The following is a 24,540-nucleotide window of genomic DNA, read 5'->3' as shown; positions in this document are numbered from 1 at the left end:
CAATTCAGCCTTTCCGTGTCCACAACGTTTCGATTTGTTTTCCTGTTTACATGATTTCATTAAGTTTTCTGTGCAATTATTAGTTTACCATTTCTTCTAGCTTGGCAGACAGGTAGAAGCACCAAATCTAATTCTCAAAACGTTTTAACAAAAGGACTAATGTATTGTAATAATAACGGGCAATACAGAACAACTCTAAATTAAGGAGCTTTCTATGTCTTCCACACTGCAGGTGTTCATAATGATTTGACCCTTCATAAGTGGCGAAATCTACAGCACACACAGGACCACTTATGGTTACAGCCCCTCAGTCAATGATTATCTCAGGAATCTGTCACTCTGATTTATTCAAATTCACTCTGTCAGGCCTGTCAGCACACACTTCTGCTGAATTCAGTACCAGTGTAAGTGTAGACTAAGGGACTGGATTCCTGATTCAAATTCTCATCTACCACCACCTAAACCACCACATCAAACGTTAAGTCCCTTGTTCTGGGGGAATTTAAATATTTTGTGAGTGCTGGAAAGTGAAGTTACTGTTACTCTCTCATTCTTCTCACTCTATAAAACTCTATAAGAAAAGCAAAGGTGAAGAATTTAAGTGACAGATTAATCATATTGATCATACTGTGTTGAAGCCCTTGGTTAGCTGAGATCTGCTGACAAAATAAAAAAAAAATATTCCAACATCAGAAAAATGGTATAGAAAATATTTAAAAAGAAATTCCTAATTTTACAGATAAATTCTGTGGTGTGGATGTTTTGACTGTGTCCTGGCTCATTTGAACTTACAGTACAGTATCCCTTAGGTTAGGATGAACTGTTGATACTGTCTCTGATACATTCACAGACAAATTCATAGTTTTTTTTCAAGTTTCAAGTTGATATTATACATTTTTGTAGGTTGTATTTGGAGTATATACCCTATTTTGACTTTGCCGATTGTTGATCAACTTTAAATCATTTAACAATATGCTCATGTGATGCAGCTCTCCTTAATAATGCTGCAAGGTCACGGGTATCCAGCAGTAGAGGAGTCCACTGGAGGTGCTGTTGGTTGGTAAGATGCAGAATACAAAGCTATCTCTGAGCCCACCCATTCCCAGAATTACTGAATCATTTGTTCCCTCTTTGGAGGTTTTGGTCACAGCCAACTGACACACTTAAAGTGGAACAAGTGATATATAGACTCCAGAACCCAACCTGATTTCCAAATGGGAGACTTTATCCTTTGAGTCGCCTAAGAAAATGATATAATTGTTTCTGTCTGGGTGTCTCCATTTTGTTTCAGCGTTGTTAAAGTGAGTTTTTCTTACCCTTACTCTTTCTTATACTTACACAGAAGGATAAGAGGAAATCTGTGGATTCTGTTCCTGACCTCCATTTGCTCAGTAAACATTATCAACAGGAAAGTTGGTGAGTTTGTGTATTGTACTGATGTCTACCACATACAGGTCTAGAATGGGGTCACACTGAAAAATCTCACTTCAGAGCTGGTTTCACTCTTGGCACAAAATTAATCTGAAAGGATGTAGTTGACAATGGTTACATTACTCCTGGCAGGTTAAAATGTCTTGTTTACTTAAATTAAGAGGTCAATGTTTGGTAACAGTAAGATCATTTTATTAGTCATATACAATTTCCTGCATTAGGAATTTGTCAGGTATTTGGTATTATTGAATAGGTATTATTGTAAAATAGGAAGATTGGGTTCTTTGTTGACCTTATCATTAGTCTTTATACATAAATATAACTATTTAATTGGGTATGCATATATACAGTTAACTGAAATTTTGTTAAATTCCAACTAAATTGATAATCTTTTCTTTCCTATTTTCTAGAAAGAGCTGTACATAATCTGACAAGTTGTGCTGTTTCCTTCCCAGAGCTTTTTATTTTAAATTATGGATATACTGTATAAAATAACATTTTAATTATTATTATTTAATTATTATGGGCGGAAAGGTGGCACTTTGGCTAACGATCTGTGCCTGTTGCTGGAAGGTTGCTGGTTCAAATCCCATGGCTGGCAGAGGAATCCTACTCTGTTGGGCCCCTGAGCAAGGCCCTTAACCCCAGCTGCTCCAGGGGTGCTGTACAATGACTGACCCTGCGCTCTGACCCTAAGCTTCTCTCCCTGTCTGTGTGTCTCATGGAGAGCAATTTGGGGTATGTGAAAAGACAAATTCCTAATGCAAGAAATTGTATATGGCTAATAAAGTGATCTTATCTTATCTTTAATATTTTGTACAGGATTAAATACAAAATCCTAGCTTTGTTTTGTTATTAAGCAGTGTTTAAAAAACATAAATCTAAATTCAAACAATTTCTTAAGAAGGTTACCAAGAGAAAGGAAGCCATTCAGTCCATTTGGATTGTTTGGCTTCTGTAGTTTATTAATTCAAGGGCCTCATACAGCTGTTTCATGAAATAACCAGGGAGTTGGTTTTGACAGCATGCCTGGGCAGATTGTTCCAAACTTCCAAACAACCTATTGTGCAAAAAGTGCCCCCGTTCTCAGTGTACATTCTGAAGAAGTCCCTTGTGAGCTGATTTTGTCAGTGGTCATTGATGACTATCTTAATTTGTTAGATTATTGCCATAGAGATGATCATAATTGTGTTTATTTCAAATTACTTCTACAACCTTAAATGTAATAGGAGTAAGACTTTTTGGCTTGTAATGACTTGGTTTAGTTTTGACATCCTTTTTATGGATGGACACTACATTTTTCAGTCCTTACAAACGTCATCAGTCTTTTTCTCTACACAGAACATTTAGAGGTTTCTTAATGGTCTGTCAATAACATGCCTTATTTCCATAGGTCCAATTGGTAGAACTCCATTTGGCCCTGGACAAAATAGGACTTTGTGTTTATTCAGTCTGAGACATGTTATCTGTTTCTTCTTTGGTAAACAACCTGGTGAGATACTAATTTAATAAGGGAGTAATTTCCATTTAGGATTTTTTCTTTTATCGCTGAGACTCATTACTTCATCCTTTACTAATGTTTAACTGCTTTAATACTGAATACCTTTTCTTATTTATTTTACCGTCTTTTGGAATATTCTTTTTTATCTCTCTTGACCTTTTGACTTCTGCATCTACAGCTCTTTATAATCATTTTATAGTCTGCATCTTGTTCTATTTTAAATGCCTTATACTGTAAAGTGCTTTATTTTTTCTTATATTCTACCTAATGGGTTTATTTATGCATTTGGGGTTTAGATATCTGGCTCTGGCCTGGGGTCCTTGACCTAGTCTCCTGACCTGGCTTTAGTGAATTTTGAAACAGACTGCTGTTGTACATGACACCACAGAAATAGCTGAAAGGCGGGGCAACATATTCAAGATTAGCCACTGGACCATAAGTAGAATGTGGACTCTCAAACCCCCGTTCATGGTAATAACATGACTGGACTCAGACTATTAAAACCTCTGTAAAACATGCAATTTGGGGCACTGTGGGAAATACACCTTGTGTGTTTCACCTTCAGTGTTCTCTGGAAGTGGCCATTCTCATTACAATCAAACTCATCTCAAACCTTCACTGGACTGTACTGTGACTCCTTGCATCCCTACAGGGGCAATTCCTTCCTGTGTTTGATTAATTTGCTCATGAGATGAGTTTGTACTCATGTGTTTGTGTATGTGTTTTGTACTTTAAGCTTTTGTATATTTGAATTTTTTTGTCATTTATTTTCTATTGGTTTCATATTCCTCATTCCTTCACACACTGCTTTACTGAAATTGTAAACCTCTTTGTACTCTACCTATACAATATATTTCAAAATGAGCTGCAATCCATACTATATTTTGAATACAGTCACCTAATGGTTCTCTCACCTCTGTTTTCTACCTTGATTATTGAAAAGATTGCAAACAGTCCATCCAAGATTTTCTTGTACTAGGTGCTTTGAGTAAGAAAACTACAGTAGTCAGATGTGTACCACTGTTCACTTTCAGATGCTGCCCTTTCTATTTGTTTTTCCAAATTATTGTGTTGAAATTCAATGTTAACCATAATGACCACTTATTCCTTTGCGCATAAATCCCTGAATCTGTAATCAGAGATCCTTTACTGAAGGAAATGCATGTCGTTAAGAAGCCATTGACGCAACTCTTCCAACAGTCTTTCAAGACAGGTGTAGTATCCAGGGACTGGGTCGGGGACTGTCATCAGAATGACTACTATAGTACAAATCCATAACAAATATGAGGAAACTGAATCAAGTAGTCATAGACCAAAAGTCTAACTTCTGTTAAATGTAAGCTAATTGCTAGCTACAGTATAATAGCTAAACAATTATGAGAACTAAACTAGAGGGTGGCCTATATGGAATATATCCTTGGATACAGTGATGAAGGATTTTAAAAAGATACTGTATGTCTTGCTTAACCAACTTATTAGGGTTAATTGAGCAAGCAACAGCATACAATGTAATGGAGACAGAGTATTTTATATGGTTTAGATTTACATGTAACGATAGGCTTTTGATAAAGTTAATCACGAACATTTAATTCTCAAATTGCAGGTAACCAGAATTCAGGGAAATGCAAGTGTTTGAATTGAGAACTGATTAAGTAGACAATAGAGTGTACAGATAAGATGTGAATACTGTCATTGGGATAATGCATTTAGTGAAATAAAACAGGGATCTGGATAGTGCTATAATTGCTAAACTACTGTACCCAAGATTTCTCCTCCAGTAATCAATTCTTTATTCAAGGTCATACATAACTTCAAATGCCAGCACATTAATAATAAATCTTTTAGGAAGAACTTTATTAAAGGGCTTCTGAAAATATAAATATACCATAAATATGCTCTGTCCACTATTGCTGTTGGTTGTTTAAAGTATATTAACAAGTCAATTAAAACTTAACTTTTCTAGATCCGTGTTGAAAATCCTATTTAATGTTTGTCCTCTTCGTATATTTAATGTTTGCATAACCTTGTGAAGGGGTTCAGAATAAAAGAACAGTCAGATGGTTAAATTGGACTTTGCAGTACTTCTAAAGGGAAAGGATTATTGAATAATGTATAGATTGCAAGAGCATATTTTGTTTGGTATGAAAACATTAGTCAAAGAGCCGGGGTCTTAGAAGCTGGAAAATTACTGAAAATGTGCCTCACCCCTTTACTTACCCTGAGAAAAGTACCTTTACTTTTTTATTAGCTTTTGAAAATATGCATTCTGTTGCTGTCTCCTGATAAGGCTCCAAGGCCTGTAAAATGTTTAGGTTTGGAGACAATTTTACTGTCTTTAGAGAAACTTGGTGGGTGAAAGCCAGTTAATCTATCTCTGAAACAGTAAATAATACTAAACTGCTGAATAAGAACACCAAGTACTGTATTCTTATATTCCTGCGAGTCCACTGGACTTATACTTGTGTAGGTAAAACACTACATTAGCAATTTTCCACTCTATAGATTAGTACTATGTTTATGTCAAGAGCCAGCTAGTAGAGGTCTGTTAATTGTTTCTTATTTCCTTAAGTACAATGGTTAGAATACCACCTGGCCCTGGAGATATATTAAGTGCTAAAACACCTGCTTCCTCTATGCAAAAATGACCTAGTATAGTACTTTTGTGCTTTTCAGAATTTGCTATGTTGTTGATTTCTTCCTTGGTAAACACCCAAAGGAAGTATTAATTTAATACATTAATCATTTTCCTTTCATCAACTTGAAGTTTTAAATTTTTATCATCGAGACAATTTACATCATCCTTTTCCACTGTGTTCTAATATTGAAAAACTATTTTCAGCCCCACTGGCATCTTCCTTTCTGGCCTTTCTAAAATCCTTTAACTTGTAATTCTATAATTGTAATTATAATTATAATAATGATATATAATCTAATTTTATTAATTATATTAGATGTAATTGATTTAATTGTTTGGACCATTGCCTTCCTGACTTTGATTTACTTACTCATGGGATGAATGTGGTTCACACTTTAGGCAGAATATCTTTAACCTGTTGCAGGTTGCAGTCATAGACTGAATTCCTGTCATCATTGTCATCGGTGTCAACATCAACGTTGAAGTCAGAAATCGTGGTGAGATATTTGTCACTTTATTTATCTTTTTTTTAAAGTGCATGTTAGGAACATCATAAGTATCTTTTTTCACCTGCATAACATTGCTCTAATACCTTTCTCTGCTTGTGATACTGAAATACTAATACATGCCTAAAAACTACAAAAAAAAACCATCTTCTTTAAATTACATTGGCTCCACCTGAAAGGATCGAGGTTCCCCTGTTCATGTACAGTATAAGGCTCTGAGTAGTCTAGTTCCAGATAATTTATTGCATGAGTACAGTCTCTTCAACTATCATTTTCCAGTCTTTATTTCTCTGCTCGGGATCAGGCACTCAATGGGTGATAGATCATTCTTATGTACAGCACCAAGTTTATGGAATTCATTGCCCAAATTTATTAGAGACCTCTATCATTTCAGTCATCTTTGACTGCCAACACTTTCTAAACCTGTGAAAGTTCAGAGCATTTAGTGCAGAATTTAGCTTTACTGTTTGATTCACAAAGTCATTTTAAGTTTGTAGAAAAGCATTTTAATGCTTAATGCTAAAAAAAGTGATTCACTATGATTTGGTAATCATATTGTAATGTTGTGGCCAGATGGAAGAGATCTTGAGGCGATTTGAGTAATAGAGGGATCCATATGCGTGATACAGGCTGGTGTATTGAGAGGGAGGAGGGTGTACAAGGACCAAAAGGGGCTCTGGAGTTGACAGGATAATCTGGAAGAAGGACCAGACTGCACAGACCACTAGGTAAGCAGGAACTGGACTGGGAACAGAACCTGGACTGCACAGGATCGCCAGAAAGAAAGACACGACTGAAATACAAAACTCACAGATCAGGGCAGGGAGAGACTGAGAGCTGCTCAATAACCGAGCCCAAGCGATGGTGTTATGGGACTTAAAGACTGTGCTCAGTATGTTATCAGGTTGCAGGTGGTTGGGACAGCCTGCGGATTCTGGTGCATGTAGTGCCTGGCAGGGTTGAGCTCATTGTGCAAATGTGTCCAGGGGCTGAGAACTTGGGTTTGCCTTGGCGTAACACATTAACATTTAGAAAAACGTAACCTTAACTTCACTTATATGTACAGAGTTTAAATCATTATGGAACAATGGGAAAGGGTAATGCCAAGAAAAAAACAAATATTTTCTTAAGATGATCATATATGAACACATTAATAAGAAATCAGGATGTCAGTTTTGTGTTTGTTCCCTATCAACAGCATTTACTTCACCCCACCTCCTTGAATTGTACAGTATATAAGAGCTGGGCAGCAGACTCAGGGTACCAATCAGCATCACATACAGAAGGATGACTACTGAGTCACTATGTACAGGTAACAGAAATACACCTGCTGTTTGTCTGCTCTCCATTTAACAGTTTTCCTTTTAACTCTGTGTGGATTGTTACAGCTGTAGCTAGAGAGATTGGCAAGCTCTATTTACATTAATAATTAGTAACTTAATTCACAGTATAAGGCAACCTGTGAGTTCTTATTTCTGAAGTTCCATAAAGTTATAAAGAGCAACAAAATATATTTATATCCTGTTTTTCTAGTCATACTAGGATATGACTAACTACTTGCAGGACTAAATGATGTTCACTAAATTTGTGAGTTATATCTTTCTCAAAAACATGTATTTTAAGAAGCAAAATTTACTGCAATGACCAATGTTGTTTTAAACAATGTTTAAAAAGCTATTTCACTTCACTGTCCAACTAATAAGCCTTAACAGCTTTAGCTCAAAAGAATGTAGAATCATTAATTGAAACTGGTCTCCTGATGCAAGACACTCAAGTCTCAGTGTTTCTTGTGTATGTGTTCTGTGTGCAGGAGAGTCACCATGATCCGTCTTTCTGCATCAGCTCTGCTCTACATTGTCCTCGGGCTCAGTGGGGATTCAGGTAGGAGGACCAGTACTGCCTTAAAACACAATTAATTATTAATATTATTGCATTCAAGAAATTTTCTGATTTGTTTCTCAAGTTACATACATGAGCCTAATCACAACAGTTTGAGTGAAAAGAACTTCATAACATACTTTATGGGTAAATATATGATCATGGACAAAATTCAAGACTTAAACTATTGTACATTCATTAAGTGCAAGCTCTGATTTGATCGTGAACGATTTTCTCCTAGATTGGTTAACAAACTAGGAGTGCTGATCACACTCCTTCTCTAGTAAATAAAAATTATGACAACTTGTCAAACTAATTTTTCATCATAAACATGCCTTCACATAATGTCCTGACTACATATATTTATCTGATATTATGCTATTAGATATTTTATAAACTATATCTCATTTTGCACTACAAACACTGAGACTGAAATGTGCTGTTTTTAATTTTTATTGGAGGGATGACAAAATCTGTTCAATGAAGGATGGTTCTTATACTTAAGAGTGGCTTCTATTTCCTTTACATTAAGAAAGGTTCTCTTTCTATCATATTATTTTTGGCTAAAATTAAAGTATTTAAATCCCAGTAGTTTGTTTCAACTCTGCCATTTTGTTACTGTTGCTTGACAGTATTTCTGTTTTTCAGTCTCTGGTAGATTAAATAATGATAAAGAGGGTGTGGTGTGCCAGGTCCTCTGTCCTCCAGGCTGGGTGAACTTCGAAAAACGCTGCTTCCAATACATTCGACAAGAAAAGACATGGGTTGATGCTGAGGTATGTCAGGTTGGGGTCAGCATACTTTCTTGATACATTGATAGAGCTCTCTGCTCCCACGTAATTGAGTGCATGTTTTTCCGAATACTTGCATAAATGAAGCTTAATAATTTTCAGAGACTAAACATTTCTATTTATATACATTTTTGATTATGGTACCTAAAGCTGTATAAGTAATGTAGATGAGAGAGGACACAGAGAGGATACATCATTCAAGCTTAAATTAAAAATTAAATGTTGGTAAAATGTGCTTTAATTAAGGAAATGCAAAAATAATGGGAGTTTTCTTTTTCAAAGTAACATTCTTACTACTGTGTACTATTTGGCCAGACGTCCCCACAAGTGATTATGTATTTTCAAATGATATATTTAGATGCAGGTTAAATATCCAGGTAAATACAGTTGCTCAAAGTTGTACAGATGTGTGTGATGATATAAAAAAGCAACCATAAATACTGTATGTAGTATCAGCAGTGAGAGACTGGATTTGAACTGTGACCTCATTCAACTCAGCTCTGACATGGCTCTGTGCACAGAAAGACACAAACACACACTTACACCAGAGTTCAGTAAACCTACCAGTATGTCTTTGTAATAGGAAGAAACTGGTTTACCCGGAAGACACCAACACAAACAAGGGGAGACCATACAAACTCCACTTAGAAAAAACCCTGGGAATTGAACACAGGGCCCCAGGACAGCAAGACAGAAATGATAGCATATGTACCACATAGACATAAAAATCAGCAATGCACCTTGTAGCCTTTTCTATCTGTCCTTGTCTGTTTTCCAGTGATTGGAAAAGTGTCAGTTTTTGGCAGGAATCGTCTGGTTCTTAAACTGACTTTATCCTCATGAACTGCTCAAAGTGGATGACCTTGAAGCAGTCGTGCGATTACTTATTGATGTAGTACATGAAACTGGAACTGTTCATAAACGTGAATGAGTGGTGACAGTTCCCTCAGTTCTTCACTTCTCAGTTCCTAAGTTACCATACCAGTCTCTTGCCTGCCTTGGGAGCAACTCTCAGCCTGCAGTTGGCACTGAAAACTGCAGCAATTCCATAATCACTCACATATCCCTTGAGCCCATGAGGATGAGGTCAGGCCGCCTGTCTGCTCGCCCAGCTCTCTTCCAGTCAGGGAGGCAATCGTCCCACTCACCATTTCATTTGATTTCCCTATTTAGTTCTGAAAACGTTCCCAGAGAGCTGCTCTGACTTTGAGTCTATCTGCTATACTCTACAAAGTCTACTTTGAGTCTATTACACAAAACGCGTAACAAAAACGTCAAGGTCCTGGACCTTGAACCTGGATCCCTAAACCTGCCTATTTCCAAGAGGCAAGGACCTATTCAGTGGCATCCTTCCCTGCCTGCCGCTAACCGCTTCAGACATGTACACTTTCATCCAGAGCCATAGCAATTGGATTTAAACCTGTCATTTAACCATGGCTGACAGTAGTCAGCAGCCGCTTAATAACAGAATGTCAGAACCAGAAGACAGAAATCCAGCAGGGCTCAGCTCAGCAAAGTCTCCCAAATCCTGACTTGCCATGAGGCAGCCCTGAAAGTTGAAGAAAGGAGCACAGCTGAGCTGAGGGAAGCCATGATGGATTTTCATGTTTCTGCTATACTAATGCAGATGGTTTTAACCTCTTCAGCTCTACCTACTGTCCAGGCTTAAGCTGCACCTGTCCCTGCTCCCGGTCAACATTCCATACCTATTATTGTTCAGGGCCCTATACCAGGCCGCCTGGCTGTAACGCAAATACTCCCTCCATTCCCTTATTTAGGAAATCCACATAGCTGTAAAGGCTTTCTCTTCACCATGCAGCAGGTCTATCTTAAGATATAAAGGATAAGCTAGCTTTGCAGGGATCTGCCAGATACCTTGGACTCCTTGATTATGCTTGTCATCTGACTGGACATCCACTTGTATTATAACAAATCAATATCTATGAGCATGGTTTGTAGCTTTGCACCAAAATGTAATAAACACACAACGGATTCTAAATTTACAAAAAAGGATACCAACAATACAAAAAATAAATACATTGGAATAAATAAATATGAAACAGAAACAAAAGAAACAATAAGTGGAGAAATGTTAGTTGCTATTCTTAAATCTTTTAAATTTAAAGTCAAGATTTTTGAAGGACCAGGCTAGTGTCAGCTTACATTCTTCCTTCATTAATCTAGTGGTCTCTTGGTACTCCTTCATGGCAGAAGGAACTATAATGCTTTTTTCATACTAGGTATTCTATACCTTTCCAGAGAAATTATCACAAATACCAAGTACACATATAATAAGTATCTCCTTTTTCTGTCTTTTTCCCCCAGTTAACTGGAGTTGTGATACACGGGCTCCATTCCCATTCACATGACCCTGCCATACAATGAGAAATGTGCTAGTATCCAACTAGCAGTACTTCTGAAAAATAAACTTTTGTTGTAGATTTAAATGACAGGCATAGTCTCTCTCTCAGACACACATTCTCCTTCATCTTTTCCAGCTGGACTGTATCTCAAAGGGAGGAAACCTGGCCTCAGTGCACAGTGAAGAGGAGCATCAATTTCTGAAGCAGCAAATCTCATCTAAAGAAATTCCTATGTGGCTGGGAGGTACCGACTGTTATAAGGTATAGTATTGTTCACTGGAGACACTCAAGGATACAGGAACTACAGCACAGTGTATCATTCTGTTCTCCATGTTCTTTCTATTCATAGTGTATAAGTAAAGAATCCCATCAGGCTACTCCCTGAAAGATACTAAAAAATGGCATTAACAATGTGGGCGGTTTTTTTCGACCATATACTTACAACACTTTATAAGAACATAAGATAAGTTAAAGACAAGGCTATCCATGCCAATTACATTTTTCTTTCAGGTTTCCTGATATCATTAAACAGTGGCAGTTTTTCTACCCCCCTTTACTTCTCTCTTTCTCATCTTCCCTGATCCATTCTCTTCCCCCCCCTTCCGTCTGTTTCTTGTTGACTTATCCAACCTACTGCACCTACAGCTGTCTCTTCTCTATTCTACATCTCTTCCACTGGTCACTGACTCCCACTCCACCCTGTGAGTGTGAGAGCATGAAATTGATCTGCACCAGATCCAGGACTGTTTAGTTAATTCTTTTCCTAGCATTTGAGTTTCTCTCCCCAATTTATGCCCTCAGCTTGTGTCCAACTGGTGTATTCCAGCCCTCGACTCTTCCTCCTACCAAAGATTCCAGCTGTATTTTCCCCTTTCTTTTGGGGATTCTGCTTTAATATGTTTTCATCGATTCCATCTAGCACAATTTAGCAAGCGATGGCTTTCTTCATGATTCTGTTTTAAACCAGTCTTCCAGGTTCCTCTGTTTTTTTTAATTTTTTTTTATAGTATAGTATAGTTTCATATTTGAAGACAATTTTTGCTGGATATAAAAAAAGATCTCAATAATTTTTTTAACACAAATCAGGTAAGATTTTAGTTTTGTATACTGCCTTGACCAAAGGTACTGTACATGTTAATCTCTCAAGTGACTAATTTACTCCTAACTTGCCAACTTTATCTTTCTCCTTCTATATTTCTCTGTCAGAGACCCATTGTATTCTCAATATAAAAGCAGTTTATTTCAATAAGTGAAGAATAGGCAGGTTGCCTTTCTCTCACATTTTATAATTCTAACATAAAAAAATTCCTCCACCTGAGTATACTAGAGATCTATACAAACATGAAGTAATTGCTATCTCTCATGTGGCAAGCTAAGTGTTTCACCTTATTAAATCTAAAGATCTCTCAAAAGAATAAACAAACTTGAATAAAAATTGATCGAATATAATTGTTTTTTCCTGTTGTTTAACCACATCCCTTTCCCGAGACCCTTTATTTCTTCTCTTCCCCTGTCTGGATGTGATTAACGTAACATGACACACCTGTTCTCAATTGTTTGGCTCATCGCTACCCATGACTTCCTCCTGTATACAGAAAGAGAGAATTTTCCATTCAGGAGTGTTGACTCCATCGCATTTTAACATCATTGACTGTTGCTCAGCTTCAGCTCTGTTACCTTGAAATATCTGTATGAAAACTTTAGTTTTTACATGCATAATATAAAATTATACACTTTTATATATCATTATCTTAGTAAATAGGCACATCATTGCAGCACCAAGTGTCAAATGTGAGTTAGATAGATCAACCCCTTGGTGTAAGAGCAATGACTGACAGACTGCAAATAAAAAATACGCCTGTCAGAAACTCAAAATATCTCTTTGTTGAAAAATGCACAACATCTGTCACATACATTATAGAATAAGAGTGTAGGTTTTCACATAGTTCTTCATTTTGTTGTCTTCCTTATTTTTGTCCTCTGTGTGTGGGGCTGCAGGAGGGCACATGGTTCTGGAGTGATGGAGCACAATGGAACTGGGTCAAGTGGAATACTGGCGAGCCCAACAACGCTGGAATAGAAAACTGTATACACCTTAATTATGGTAATAAGATTCGTCTCCTTACATAATTGCTTCAGGTGACTGTTTAACTTCTTTTTCTAAACATAGCATGTGTGAAAATTAATATGGCAAAGAAGCTGAATTTTCAGAAAACAAGATTGGCTGAAAAGCAGCACATTCCTTGATAGCAAGCCTTTGGAACATTTTGCTGATACTGTAATGAACTTGCCTATATTGCCATATATGATACAAATAGTTTTTGATTTATCTACTCTTAATTTATGCGTTCTTACTTAAAGCACAATTACTTGAGTTATAACACACCTCAAGAAAACGTAAATAAGTAAATCAAATGATTGAGTACAATGGTCTAAAATTAATATCTCACTAAAAACCTAATAAGGAATACATGATCTGTATAGTTTTTGATGAGCCTTTAACTACCATTTAAAAGGCTAACTTGAGTGTAACAGGACAGAAGCTGGATGTCACCATGAGCACATTGCTCATGTACAGTATCAGACTGTTCATTACCCAGCCTTAACAACAGATCTCTTCTCACATTCTAGGCGATATTGTTAACATTAACAAACGTTTAGTTTTAAATATGACTTTGAAAACATCTACATAAGCAGCCAACAAGGATACTGTAAGTACATTTAATCATTTTTTGGGAGTTTAACCCACTTGTAGTGAGTAAACCCAGATTACACACCTTTCATTTCATGAATACCTGTAAAAAAGTATTTTCATTTGAGTGTTTAATATACATTCTTCGGGTAAGCATTTGCTGTGAAAATCAAGAGTTATCTGTAACTTCTGCCATATTCCATGACAGATGCAGCATTCAGGAGCTCAGAAGAATAAGTAGGATGTTGAGCAGTGCCATGAGCAAAGCCTGTAGTTACATCTCAAGCTGTAGTGTCCTGGTCCTGTATCAAATGAGTGCTAGGGCCTACTAGAAGAAAAAGGAATTAAGGCTTGTAAGATCATCAACAGCAATATTATCAACAGCAATATTTCTATGAATGTCCTTGAGGCACATGAATCTTCTGAACTAAATATGTGTGACAAGCTAGCCCTCAGTTAAAGAATATACATTCTATATATATAGTATATTTTGAAGAAGTAATTTAAGTAGCTTTCAGATAAAATTCTGTAGAATTCTGTCTTCCATGAGCTGTTCCCACTGGGATATGGAAAGGAAGATTCTTCTCCCCTTTTCATAGGCGAGAGATTTGATCCAAAATTACTATTAAAAATACTTTTTTTAGTACAATCAGGCTGCTGAATTCTCAAAATTAACTCTCTTTTGCTTTGCAGCAGAGCTTTAGAATTCTTAGAAAACAGAGATCAGAGTTGCATGGTTAGAATATCTGCTTGAGTTCTTTTCCTACTTGAATACTCTCGTGGAAATTCTTTGAACACTGATTAGAAGGCTGGAATTGAGAGGATACGGGCGTCCTGTTGTGGCTTACCACAATATGGCAGCAGAGATTTCCCAAAATCCAAAAAGGATTGCAAGTATGTACATGAAGATGAGGCTGGTTCCCAAGAATGCTATGCCCTGAAAGGGAGTACAACAGTCTTTTTTTAGTTGTACACAAGGTCAAGGCCCAGTGGGTGCTGAGTAGGTCAACAGTAAAACCTTTTAGCTTAGTTTAAATGTCAAGTGGCCAAATTATCCAAGTAACGGAGAATGCAAGGTCACAGTAGAAAGAGGGAGACTACAACTGCAAAACACTTAAACATCTGGGGTGAGAAGGACAAGCTGAAAGTCAGGACAGATCTCAAAACCGTATCCTACAATGAAGCAGAGATAACATCTGCCATTTTCTGAAATGTTTTTGTGGACATATGTCTTTTTATTCGCACCCCACATTAGACTGGCTATTACATAAATGCATGTTGGAAGAGCTATTGCATAATTCAGCATTGTCACAATCACATTTGGTGTCCCGAAAGGGGAAGAGTTCAAAAAGGACGACCTGAAAGGAAAAGAGACAGGTACATGGAAAGTGTTCTTGGAGAGGTTCATGTTGAAATAAAAGTGACTTAATAAGGACGGCTGTGGGAGAGGCTTGGTAGCAGAATTTTTCTTTCTTGTGAGCAGCAGGCATGGTCTGACCAAAGACACCTAAGACAGAGGTCATATGTATTCCCGACCATGAACTTAATGTTTTAATGGCTGCAGTGATGGATGGACTTTGCACTAGGAATTGGGGCCTACAGTACCTTCAGGGATTCCACAGAAATCTCTACTCCATTGTGTTGACCAAATGAAGAGGATCTGTGTCTTGGGAAGACTTATTATAGTCTGGTGTCTCTTGTGACAACCCCAGGATGGACCATTGTAGCAATTGATCTTTTCATAGACAGGACCCAAAAAATAGACACATACTGTATAAAGCCATAAGGTACAAAACAAGTACTCTTAATTTACAGTAAAGAGAAACAAAACCTGAACCAAAACAAAAGCCAAAGATCCTCTTTGAGTTACTAGGTACCTGACTACTTAATCTTTCTTTCTAACTTTACCAGATAGGTAAGCAGCTCACCTAACTTAAGAATTATGTCACACAGACTTCACACTTAGACACAGGATCCTTCAGCTTCTTATACAGGGTTTCACATCACACAGACTTTCAGTTCTATTTAGGAATCCTTCAGTATTCCATACATCTCTCCTGCTTCTCTCTACCTTTTTCACCAGACTAATTCTTTTCTGGAGGCAGGAATGTACACAAAGTTTACCCGGAAAGGCAGTTCAGGCAAGAACTGCCATCTAGCCTGAGCATGCCAACTGTACACTATCCTGACAAATTCTCAGCTCCTGTCTCTCCCTCTTGTCTTTCAGATCAAGAAGGCTGGAATGACATCTCTTGCAACAATCAATATCCTTACATTTGTGCCCGGACACCTTAGGCAGAATTTGGTTCTTTGTTGCAGAATATCAGGAAGGATTCAGTTGGAAATTTATTTCATACCCTGAAGTCTACTTCCTTTTTTTTTTTAGAATCTGATGTTTGTTTTTCTTTAATAAATCGTTACTGCATTCCAAGTCTTTTATTGAGTCTGTGTTTGAGTTCACATATATTGTGGAACAAACTCACAGGTAGCAGGGGATGCATCATAACAAAAATTCTTCTCTTCCTCTAATTCATTACTATACCTCACCTACAGAAATAATTAAAAACTAGGTAACTCAGGTTCTGTTTGAATTAAAGGGGCAAATGCAGGGGAAAATAACACAGAAAGTATCAGAAGATTTGACAATGCAGTCCAGGTAGTGAGTAGTCACAGCAAACCAAATATACATTCTTACACTTTAAATTAACAGGTTTGCAGACAGAAACAATGAGAACAAGGAACAAAACACAGGACAAGTGAGCTCAAATGTCCTTCACTTCTCACATTACACACGTCATCTCTTCATCTCATATGAGGAGACCTTAGAGGACAGAAATGCTTACAACATCATAATCTCCTACTATTCCTTCTAGTGTTTTCCTCACCTGTACTGTTACATCTCCGGCTGATAATCCTCACAGTAAGATCTCCCATCTGTATCCAGGCAGACACAGTTTTATATGCACAATTTATGTATTAATAAACGTATCTCGTGTATTGAATCTGTGTGTGCGTCACTGATTGATTCATTTTCTAATAGCCATAACGACTCACATCATGATTACTGCTACAATTAATAAATTGTCCCAGTAAATTCACAAAAGCCCTACACCATTAGGAACCAGCGTGGCACAAATGCACTGCAGAAAAGAGAAAGAAATGTCATATGTACTGCATAACTGCCAGAAAATAAGGCGTCACTGTAGGTGCACAATAGTACAATACTAAGCATCTGAAAAAAGATCTTTCATTTTTTTGTGACATAAACTGAAAGTACCTTGAAAAAACATACTGTACAGCACTCTTCCTTGGGACTGCTTGTTGTGAGATGGCCTAAAGCTGCACTCTCCAAGCGTTTCTTTGTTAAAAACTACTGTATACTGTAACGAACAGTTCTTTCCGGACCCTATGCGGACGACACAGTCCGATGGAGTGGGGGAAACACTAGGGAAACGTCATGCAGGAAAACGGGGCTGAAGACAGGGGGGCATGTCCAAGGTGCGCTGGTGCACTGGGGAGGTGTGGCCGAGGCGAACAATCCGAGAGTAGTCCTTAGGGAAAATCCAAAACGCAAGGGTAAGTCCAAAACCAGGAGATCCATCAGAGCAAGAATGAAAAAACCACGAAGGCCGGGTCGGAACCGGCGGACGGGGAACAGGAACGGGAACCGAGATTAAAACCTTAACGGGACCAGGCGCTTCCAGGTCCCGGACTCGCACGATATGGAAATCAGAGCAGAGCCCGGATGAACGTCAGCGCCTGGCTTTTAAGGTGGGCTGGGAATAGGGAACAGGTGCATAGAATAAAGTCTTTAGTGAAAGGGCTGGAGCACCCTTAAGGAGGGGAAACTAATATCGTGACATATACCTGATGGACAGAACATATCCTGTGCTACTAATACATACTGTATATTGAAAATATAATGATGTAATTTTAAAACCAGTATGTTTTATATGAAAACTTATCTTACTTGTATTTAAATATGATATTGACATCCAGCAAGGGCAGCACAGTGGCGCAGTGGTTATCATTGCAGACTCACAAATCTGGAGTCCTGGGTCCAATTCTGGCCCTGGGGCCCTGGGACTATTGGCCCTGGTGTGTGTCCCCTGCGATAGACTAGGGTGTATAATGTCTTGTGCCCATTGTTTCCTGGACAACCTTCATATCGCCTGTGACCCTTATTTGGTTTAAGCTGTTTGAAAATTGATGGATGGATAGAGATCTAGAAATACTCTTTGCCATGTGCTGTAAACTCAAACTTTAAAGCCAAGCTATACCCTATTATCAGTTTTAACTGAACTGTCTGCTGGCCATGTTTCTGGTTTCAGTTACACCAAAAATCTCACTGATGCTGTTAATTCTCCTTATATTCCTAGCATTTAGGTTGAAGGATCTAAGTACCTGGTGCTTTGACATCTTGCTTTTCCTTGGATTCTTTTTCTGGCTCTTCTGCCTGTGTAGCTCTATTACGTATATAGTGTGGATTATCTCTCTTTCATTCTAGATTAAATGCTTTTGAATTACTCTGTGGATGCTGATTTCTTGCCAACTGATAGTCTCGGCCATTTTTTCATAAAAAGTCAGAATGTGTCTGTAGAAGTCAGGTCTGCTCAGTAAGCATTATTATGACAGTGACTGTGCCCTCATTGCTTAGAGAAGGAACTTCCATTGTGCTCCATGTACATATTTTTTTACAGCTAACTTTATACAAATTATTCATTGACTGGAAAAATGTTTTATATTCTGTCATGTAATATAAATCTGTGTATTTGTGTATGTATGTATTATAAACATAATATTTCTAACAGCTTGTTAATGCTTTAATAGAGTTATTCCTTAAAGGAATTAATCACTTGTGAGTGTAGAACGGACGTAGTTGTTTTACCTTAATTACCAGCATACATTGTAAATTGAGGCTGTCTGAGCTCAGTCTCCTTTTTAAAACCAGTTCATCACTTACCTTAGAATGCAGAAATATTATGTTTGGTTGCAGAGGTGTGGGGTGTTGAAGATGTCTCTAATACAGAGATAATTACACACTCAAAAGTGCTATCCTCATTTTTTTTTAATAATAATATCCAAATATTAGAAACACCAGTTTTTCTTTTGGCTGGCAGAATTGAGGAAAGCACTGCAGTGTGTGTGGGTACTGTAGCTGTCACGGACGTCCAAAGGGAGTAACCGTGGGGAGCAGGAGAGCGGAAAAAGACCCAAATGCGTAGCGGCGAGACGGGAAAAAGGCCCGGGCTCATTAGTGCAAAGAGTTCAGGAATGCCGTATAGAAACCAATGCCCTCAGGGAGCGGACGTGGGGCGCCCTGGTGCTAGGCGGGTCTCGGGACATCCGAACGTCAATGCTGAGCCAGGACAGAGTGAAAGACCCGGAAATATATAGCCCAAGAGAAAGAGAGGGACAGGAAGGACAGCAGACCGGAAACTAGGGACAGGACAGAGAAGGAGCGCCCTCTGCAGAGGGCGTGACAGTAGCGTTTCTTGATTTCATCAGTGGTAGTTTTGGAGTGTCAACAGTAATGTCCAAAGAGAAACTGCTATTCAGACAAGATGTGCTGTTTTACATCTGTATCTCTGTGTTAAATAAAGAGTAAACTGGATGATACGCATCACGTCTGTTCTGTACATAACAGCTAATTCTTTATCTGATCTCTCATTAACATGAACAACCCTTTTTTCTGTAACTAATGCTGATAACTGAGAAACTTCTAAGTTAATTTGCTTATAAAAATATTGATTTTATTCAGAAACCAGGAGTATGTACAGGAAATATTTAAGTACTAGGATAATATTCAAAGTTTTGTCAGTTTCACAGTCTGGTCCTGGAAACGTGGTACCTTCCTGAAAACATTCTGATTTCAGGTTTTTGCTTTTACAATAAACACTTAAGTGAAGAATTCTCCAAAGAAGAAAAGGCAAGAAAGGATTGAATATTCTGTCATTTTTTAGCAAGAATCTTATTTCTTAGCTAATCTAAAGTACATGTGCTTTGCAATTAAATTCACTAGTTTCCCACCATATTGAATGTAGAGAAAAGGTTTGTGAATGCCCTAGGCTGCTCCATTATTAGATCTTCATGAAAGTCTCAATAACAGTTGTAGGTAACCTGATTAAACAAGTAACACAATGTCCCACTTTCAGTTCAGATTCAGCTGATGAATGGATGGCCTGAAATTAGTTTCTAAAACGTGCTGATATGACACCAAAGTCATGGTTCCATTCTGCAGCAGCCCCAAACCATGATACACCTACCAGCATGCTTGATGGGATGCGGTTCTTTTGTTGAAAGGCAGTTGTTTTTCATCATAAAAAACATTTTATTGTGGTAACAAATTTCAAGTTTTAACCTCTCTATAGAAGGAGTGTTCTTCCATTAGTCGTGGGGATCATTCAAAAAACTTGATTGGAGCCATTGCTGTATTTAGAAAACAAAGGTATTTCCTGAAGGATGAGGGATAGACATTGATATCAGCCACAGAAAGAGAGTGATACAGAGGTCTGCAGATCCTTAGATCTTAGACTGTTATTCTGTGTGACCTGGATGATGTTTCTTGTACTGAGATATGGGCAGGGCAACCAGTGAACTATCTGACGGTGGAAGAATGGAGCCCAAAATGTGGAGAAATGGTTCCATCCAGACTAATGAGCACCAAATACTGATTTTCCACGGTCATTTGAAATCTCTTTTCAAATTACATGCTTTCACTAAACTTTCCACAGTAAAGACCAATCTCACAGGGTTTCTTCTCATTATATAGGACAGGGCTGCCCAAAGATCGTCCTTGTTATTAAGTTATTTAAGCATTGGATCCAAATCACCCCCTATTTAGTAATTGCTTATTATTTCACTGATTCTTGTTCTTTTTTTAACTTTTTCTTACAGCATTGTGTTTAAAAATGTTCAATTGGTAAATTTAAACCATTTTGATACCTGACTGTCACGACCACCAACCTGCCCAGTCCAGCCCCCAAGAGAACTAATCAGTACCAGCAGCAGAGTAATAATAACAAGCGCCACCACACATGTTAACTCAACATCAGACTCCCTATCGTGCGGCAGGCTGCAGTATTTAAGCCTCTCCAAACCACTTCTTGCTGCTCGGTATTGAGTTTACTCCTTGAGAACTCTACCTGGCGATTCCTTAACCCTGTGTCAATCTGGATTTTTGACTACCCCTTTTGCCTTCGGACTTCGGACCTTGCCTCTCGACTCGGATTGTTTGCCACCTGTGTCTTTGCCGGATTTATACCTACCTTTCTCCCTTCGACCACGATCTCGCCTCTTGACTTGGATTGTTTGCCACCTGTGTTTGACCTGGATTTCGACCTTCCTTTCTCCCACTGACTACAAACTCGCCTCTTGATTCAGATTGTTTGTTGCCGTGACTCCCACCTACTCCTGCGGCTGCACAGGATCCATATCTCCTCTTTAGGGTATCCTTACACTGGCTAAATTAAATTAAGAGTGTAATGTTAAGACATTTGAATTCCTATAATTATACAACTGGTTCAGAATTGCTCATTAAAACACTAGCCTTATAATACAGTTGGGACAGAACAGAAAGCAAGTAAAGTAAAACCTTAGTATTAAAAGAGATAACTTTCTAGCAGCTTTGCTGCTTCTTCATCACCGTGGTTTTAGTTTTTAGTTGCTTCTCAAAAATCATTTTTATTTTCTTTCAATAATATGATTATTTTGTTTGGTATGCTTATTTTTATACTTCTCATTGAAGTTCAGTTTGTCTTGCTCATTATTTCTTGATGCTGCCTCCTGTAAGCTCTGCTGTGGTTCCCATGTTTTGGAGCTTTTTTGCATTTTCTTCCCCTCTTTCATCACCATCTGCTGGAGGTGTCTGCTCCTGAGTAAATAACCATGATGATCTAAGAATGTCAGTAGGATCTGACAACATGAAGTAGGAGAAAGCAATGGGCAGCAGTGGATGTGCTGAAAGAGACAATAATGGAGAGATTTTTAAGTAGGTAGCTGCATGAGCATGCGTAGGCTGCAAAGGAACAAGTAAAGGTTTATTCCATCCTGAAAAGAGAAAAAAGAAAACACAAAGTTTCGGCTGTGGAACCTGAAGAAGACCAGTCATGGAGAGCACCTCATTGACATTTGTTTGGACAACAGCTTTGTCACATTTGGCACCATTTCCCCACATAATAACATTCTTAAGCTCACGTGAAAGTCACCTCAGTAAAAACACCAACCAAATAGACCACATCATCATTTATGGCCAGTGCTGCAGATGATTACAGCAATATTCGAGCATACCATGGTGCAATGCTTACAGTGATCACAATCTTCTTGCTTCCACCATTAAGCTCAAACTCAAGAAGATGATAACATAAGGCTAAAACTGAAAAGTGCCCCAAGAAGAAAAGGAAATGTGTATAGGGGCTTCATACCAAATTCAATGTGCTGGATATTGTACTCTCATCAACATAAAATGGGATGTCATCAAGACCACTTATCTAGAAGTAGCACAGGTCCATGGTTTTAAACTGAGAGGCGCTAAATAATGGATATTATTAGCCTCTCACCTCTCAGACACTTGGCAGAAACAAACAAAATCTTCAACATTGACACCAAGCGTCCTGACATATTATGAAGTCAAAATCACTATTATTGCAAATATTGCAAATAAAATATTGCAAATCCCCAAAAAAGACAATTTGGAGAATTGATAACTGGTGAGGAATCCCCTTTCTATCTATTCCAAGTCTTCTGTAGAATTCTGCTCTATAGGAAAAAGGCAGCGATTGACATCAGGCTGAAGCAGGAACAAGCAGCATTTAGAATGGAACACACTTTTGTTAATCAATTTTGTGGATTTCGGAAAGGTGTCTGATATCATTCATCGAAAAACTCTCTGCAAGATACTTAATTTCTATGAAATCCCATTAAAGATTGTGACATTCAAATTCTATGAATTTTCTAATTCTTTGAGCGTTATCATGGATAACACTCTGTCTGAGTGGTGCCTTGTGAAATCTGGATTGAGCCCAAGTTTCATTATCTCTCCAATCCTCTTCCTTTTCATCATAGATTGGACCATGACAAACACCACATTAGACAACTCCAGAAGCAGTCAGTGGACCCTGTTCAAACAGCAGAAGACCTACACTCTGATGATGACCTCTCTAGAGTTTGTGGATGATTTCTCATGAACAAAGACAGCAGGGTGCAAAAAGAAATCAAGACAAGGCCTCAAAATTGAACTGGAAAATGTGAGATCCAAAGTTGTTTTTATTGTCTAATCTTTTCCTGACGCTTCAACATTCTGCTCTGTGCATGCGTGTCTGTGTTTGTGTCTGTGTCTGTCTATTCTGCTTTGTATCTGTTGTTTGGTGGAGTAGGCTCCAGCTCTCCCTCGACCCTGATTTCGATCAGATGGATGGACAGGGTACTTCAATGCCGTGCAACGTACAACGTGCTGAGACTTCTTCTAAGCTAAACTAAAAATCTTCTGCATTAATATATAATTCCCATCTTCTATTAATTGAACTGGCTCCTATTTAAAATTTAGTGGAATTTAAGGTTCTTCTCCTTATGCATGAGGTGCTGAACAGTCTGGCTCCTGATTATGTAAGGATGTATTTATGACTACAGTCCTAATCTCATAAATTATGATTCTGTTTTCATTTATCTGATCAAGACCAGAACCTTCACATCTTAGGAATTCATTACCCACATTCATTAGAGACCGACTCGATAACAGCCTACATTTTCTCTAAACATAGGAGAGTTTAGAACATTTAGTGCATAATATTGTTTTAGTGTTTTTTCACAAAGTCAATTTGTGTTTGTGGAAGAACGTTAATGCTAAGACCACGCTAAAGTAAATAATTCACTTTTTTTTCATTCATAAGCATTTATAAAATTTGAACCTTAACTTCACTTAAATTGGTGGAATTTTGTAAACCTTGCCATGTTTCACAACCTACACCTGTTCTATTCCTCCCCTCTCCTGTCAGTACAATGAGTGCATATCTCTGAAACAAAATGAATTAAGGGAGAACTCCTCAAATTTCATATGCAGTTTGAATAAAACAGGAACAATAGGAAAAAAATATTTCTAAGGAATCTCAAATATTATTTTATGATGATCATGTTTCATAGGTTCATCACTGATGATGTTTAATTTGTGTGCTTTCCCTGTCAACAGCCAGTTTTTGCACCCAGCCTCATTGAACTGGATACACTGTAAGTGCTGAGCAACAGACTCTGGCTACCATCAGCACAGAGAGAAAGACAACTGCTGAGACGCTTCCTACAGGTAAGAGAGACATGCTCACTTGCTTGAATTTTATCTGTCTGACAATTTTCCATATACAGTAATTGTGTGTGGATCTTTAGAGCTGAAAGTAGAGTGATTCATACACATGATTCCCTTCAACAAGGACTAAGGATTAGTACCCAGTAAATGAACTTTCTGCAAGTCCATAGACTTCTGAAGAGTTACACAAATAACCATTCATCCATTATACATTATGGTTGTATGTAGAGGGAATGCCATATTCCAAATAACATGAGAGAATGAATATTGAACAACTCCATCTTCATTAACCAATAGATAGAATGAATAATAAGCCTTCTCTGACCAACTAATAATTATTAATAACCTCAGATCATTAATTGAAACAGATGGTCTCTTAATGTAGGTCTTTGGCAGTCAGGAACCAATGTTTTTCCTGTATCTCTGAATCTTTGTGTAGGAGAGTCACT

At 37.8% G+C, this 24,540-nt stretch overlaps 1 protein-coding gene across 2 annotated transcripts; it reads left to right on the top strand.

Moving 5' to 3' along the window:
• The first annotated feature begins 9 nt into the window (after window positions 1–9).
• LOC102690414 (lactose-binding lectin l-2-like) lies at window positions 10–16,731 on the top strand. Of its 2 annotated transcripts, none has more exons than XM_015354307.2 (10): window positions 10–112; window positions 1,343–1,416; window positions 5,992–6,064; window positions 6,703–6,801; window positions 7,272–7,385; window positions 7,884–7,954; window positions 8,600–8,727; window positions 11,241–11,366; window positions 13,104–13,209; window positions 16,025–16,731. In XM_015354307.2, the coding sequence occupies exons 5-10, from the start codon at window positions 7,378–7,380 to the stop codon at window positions 16,090–16,092; spliced, it is 507 nt and encodes a 168-aa protein (XP_015209793.1). In that variant the 5' UTR covers window positions 10–112; window positions 1,343–1,416; window positions 5,992–6,064; window positions 6,703–6,801; window positions 7,272–7,377; the 3' UTR covers window positions 16,093–16,731. The 2 variants fall into 2 exon arrangements, with proteins under 2 accessions (XP_015209793.1, XP_015209794.1); XM_015354308.2 differs by having other exon boundaries at window positions 6,647–6,801.
• Window positions 16,732–24,540: the final 7,809 nt, after the last annotated feature.

Source organism: Lepisosteus oculatus, chromosome 6 (genome assembly GCF_040954835.1).
Source record: "Lepisosteus oculatus isolate fLepOcu1 chromosome 6, fLepOcu1.hap2, whole genome shotgun sequence".
Taxonomy (NCBI): Eukaryota; Metazoa; Chordata; class Actinopteri; order Semionotiformes; family Lepisosteidae; genus Lepisosteus; species Lepisosteus oculatus.
Note: the sequence above shows the minus strand (reverse complement) of the source record. Positions and strands in the feature narration are given on the sequence as shown.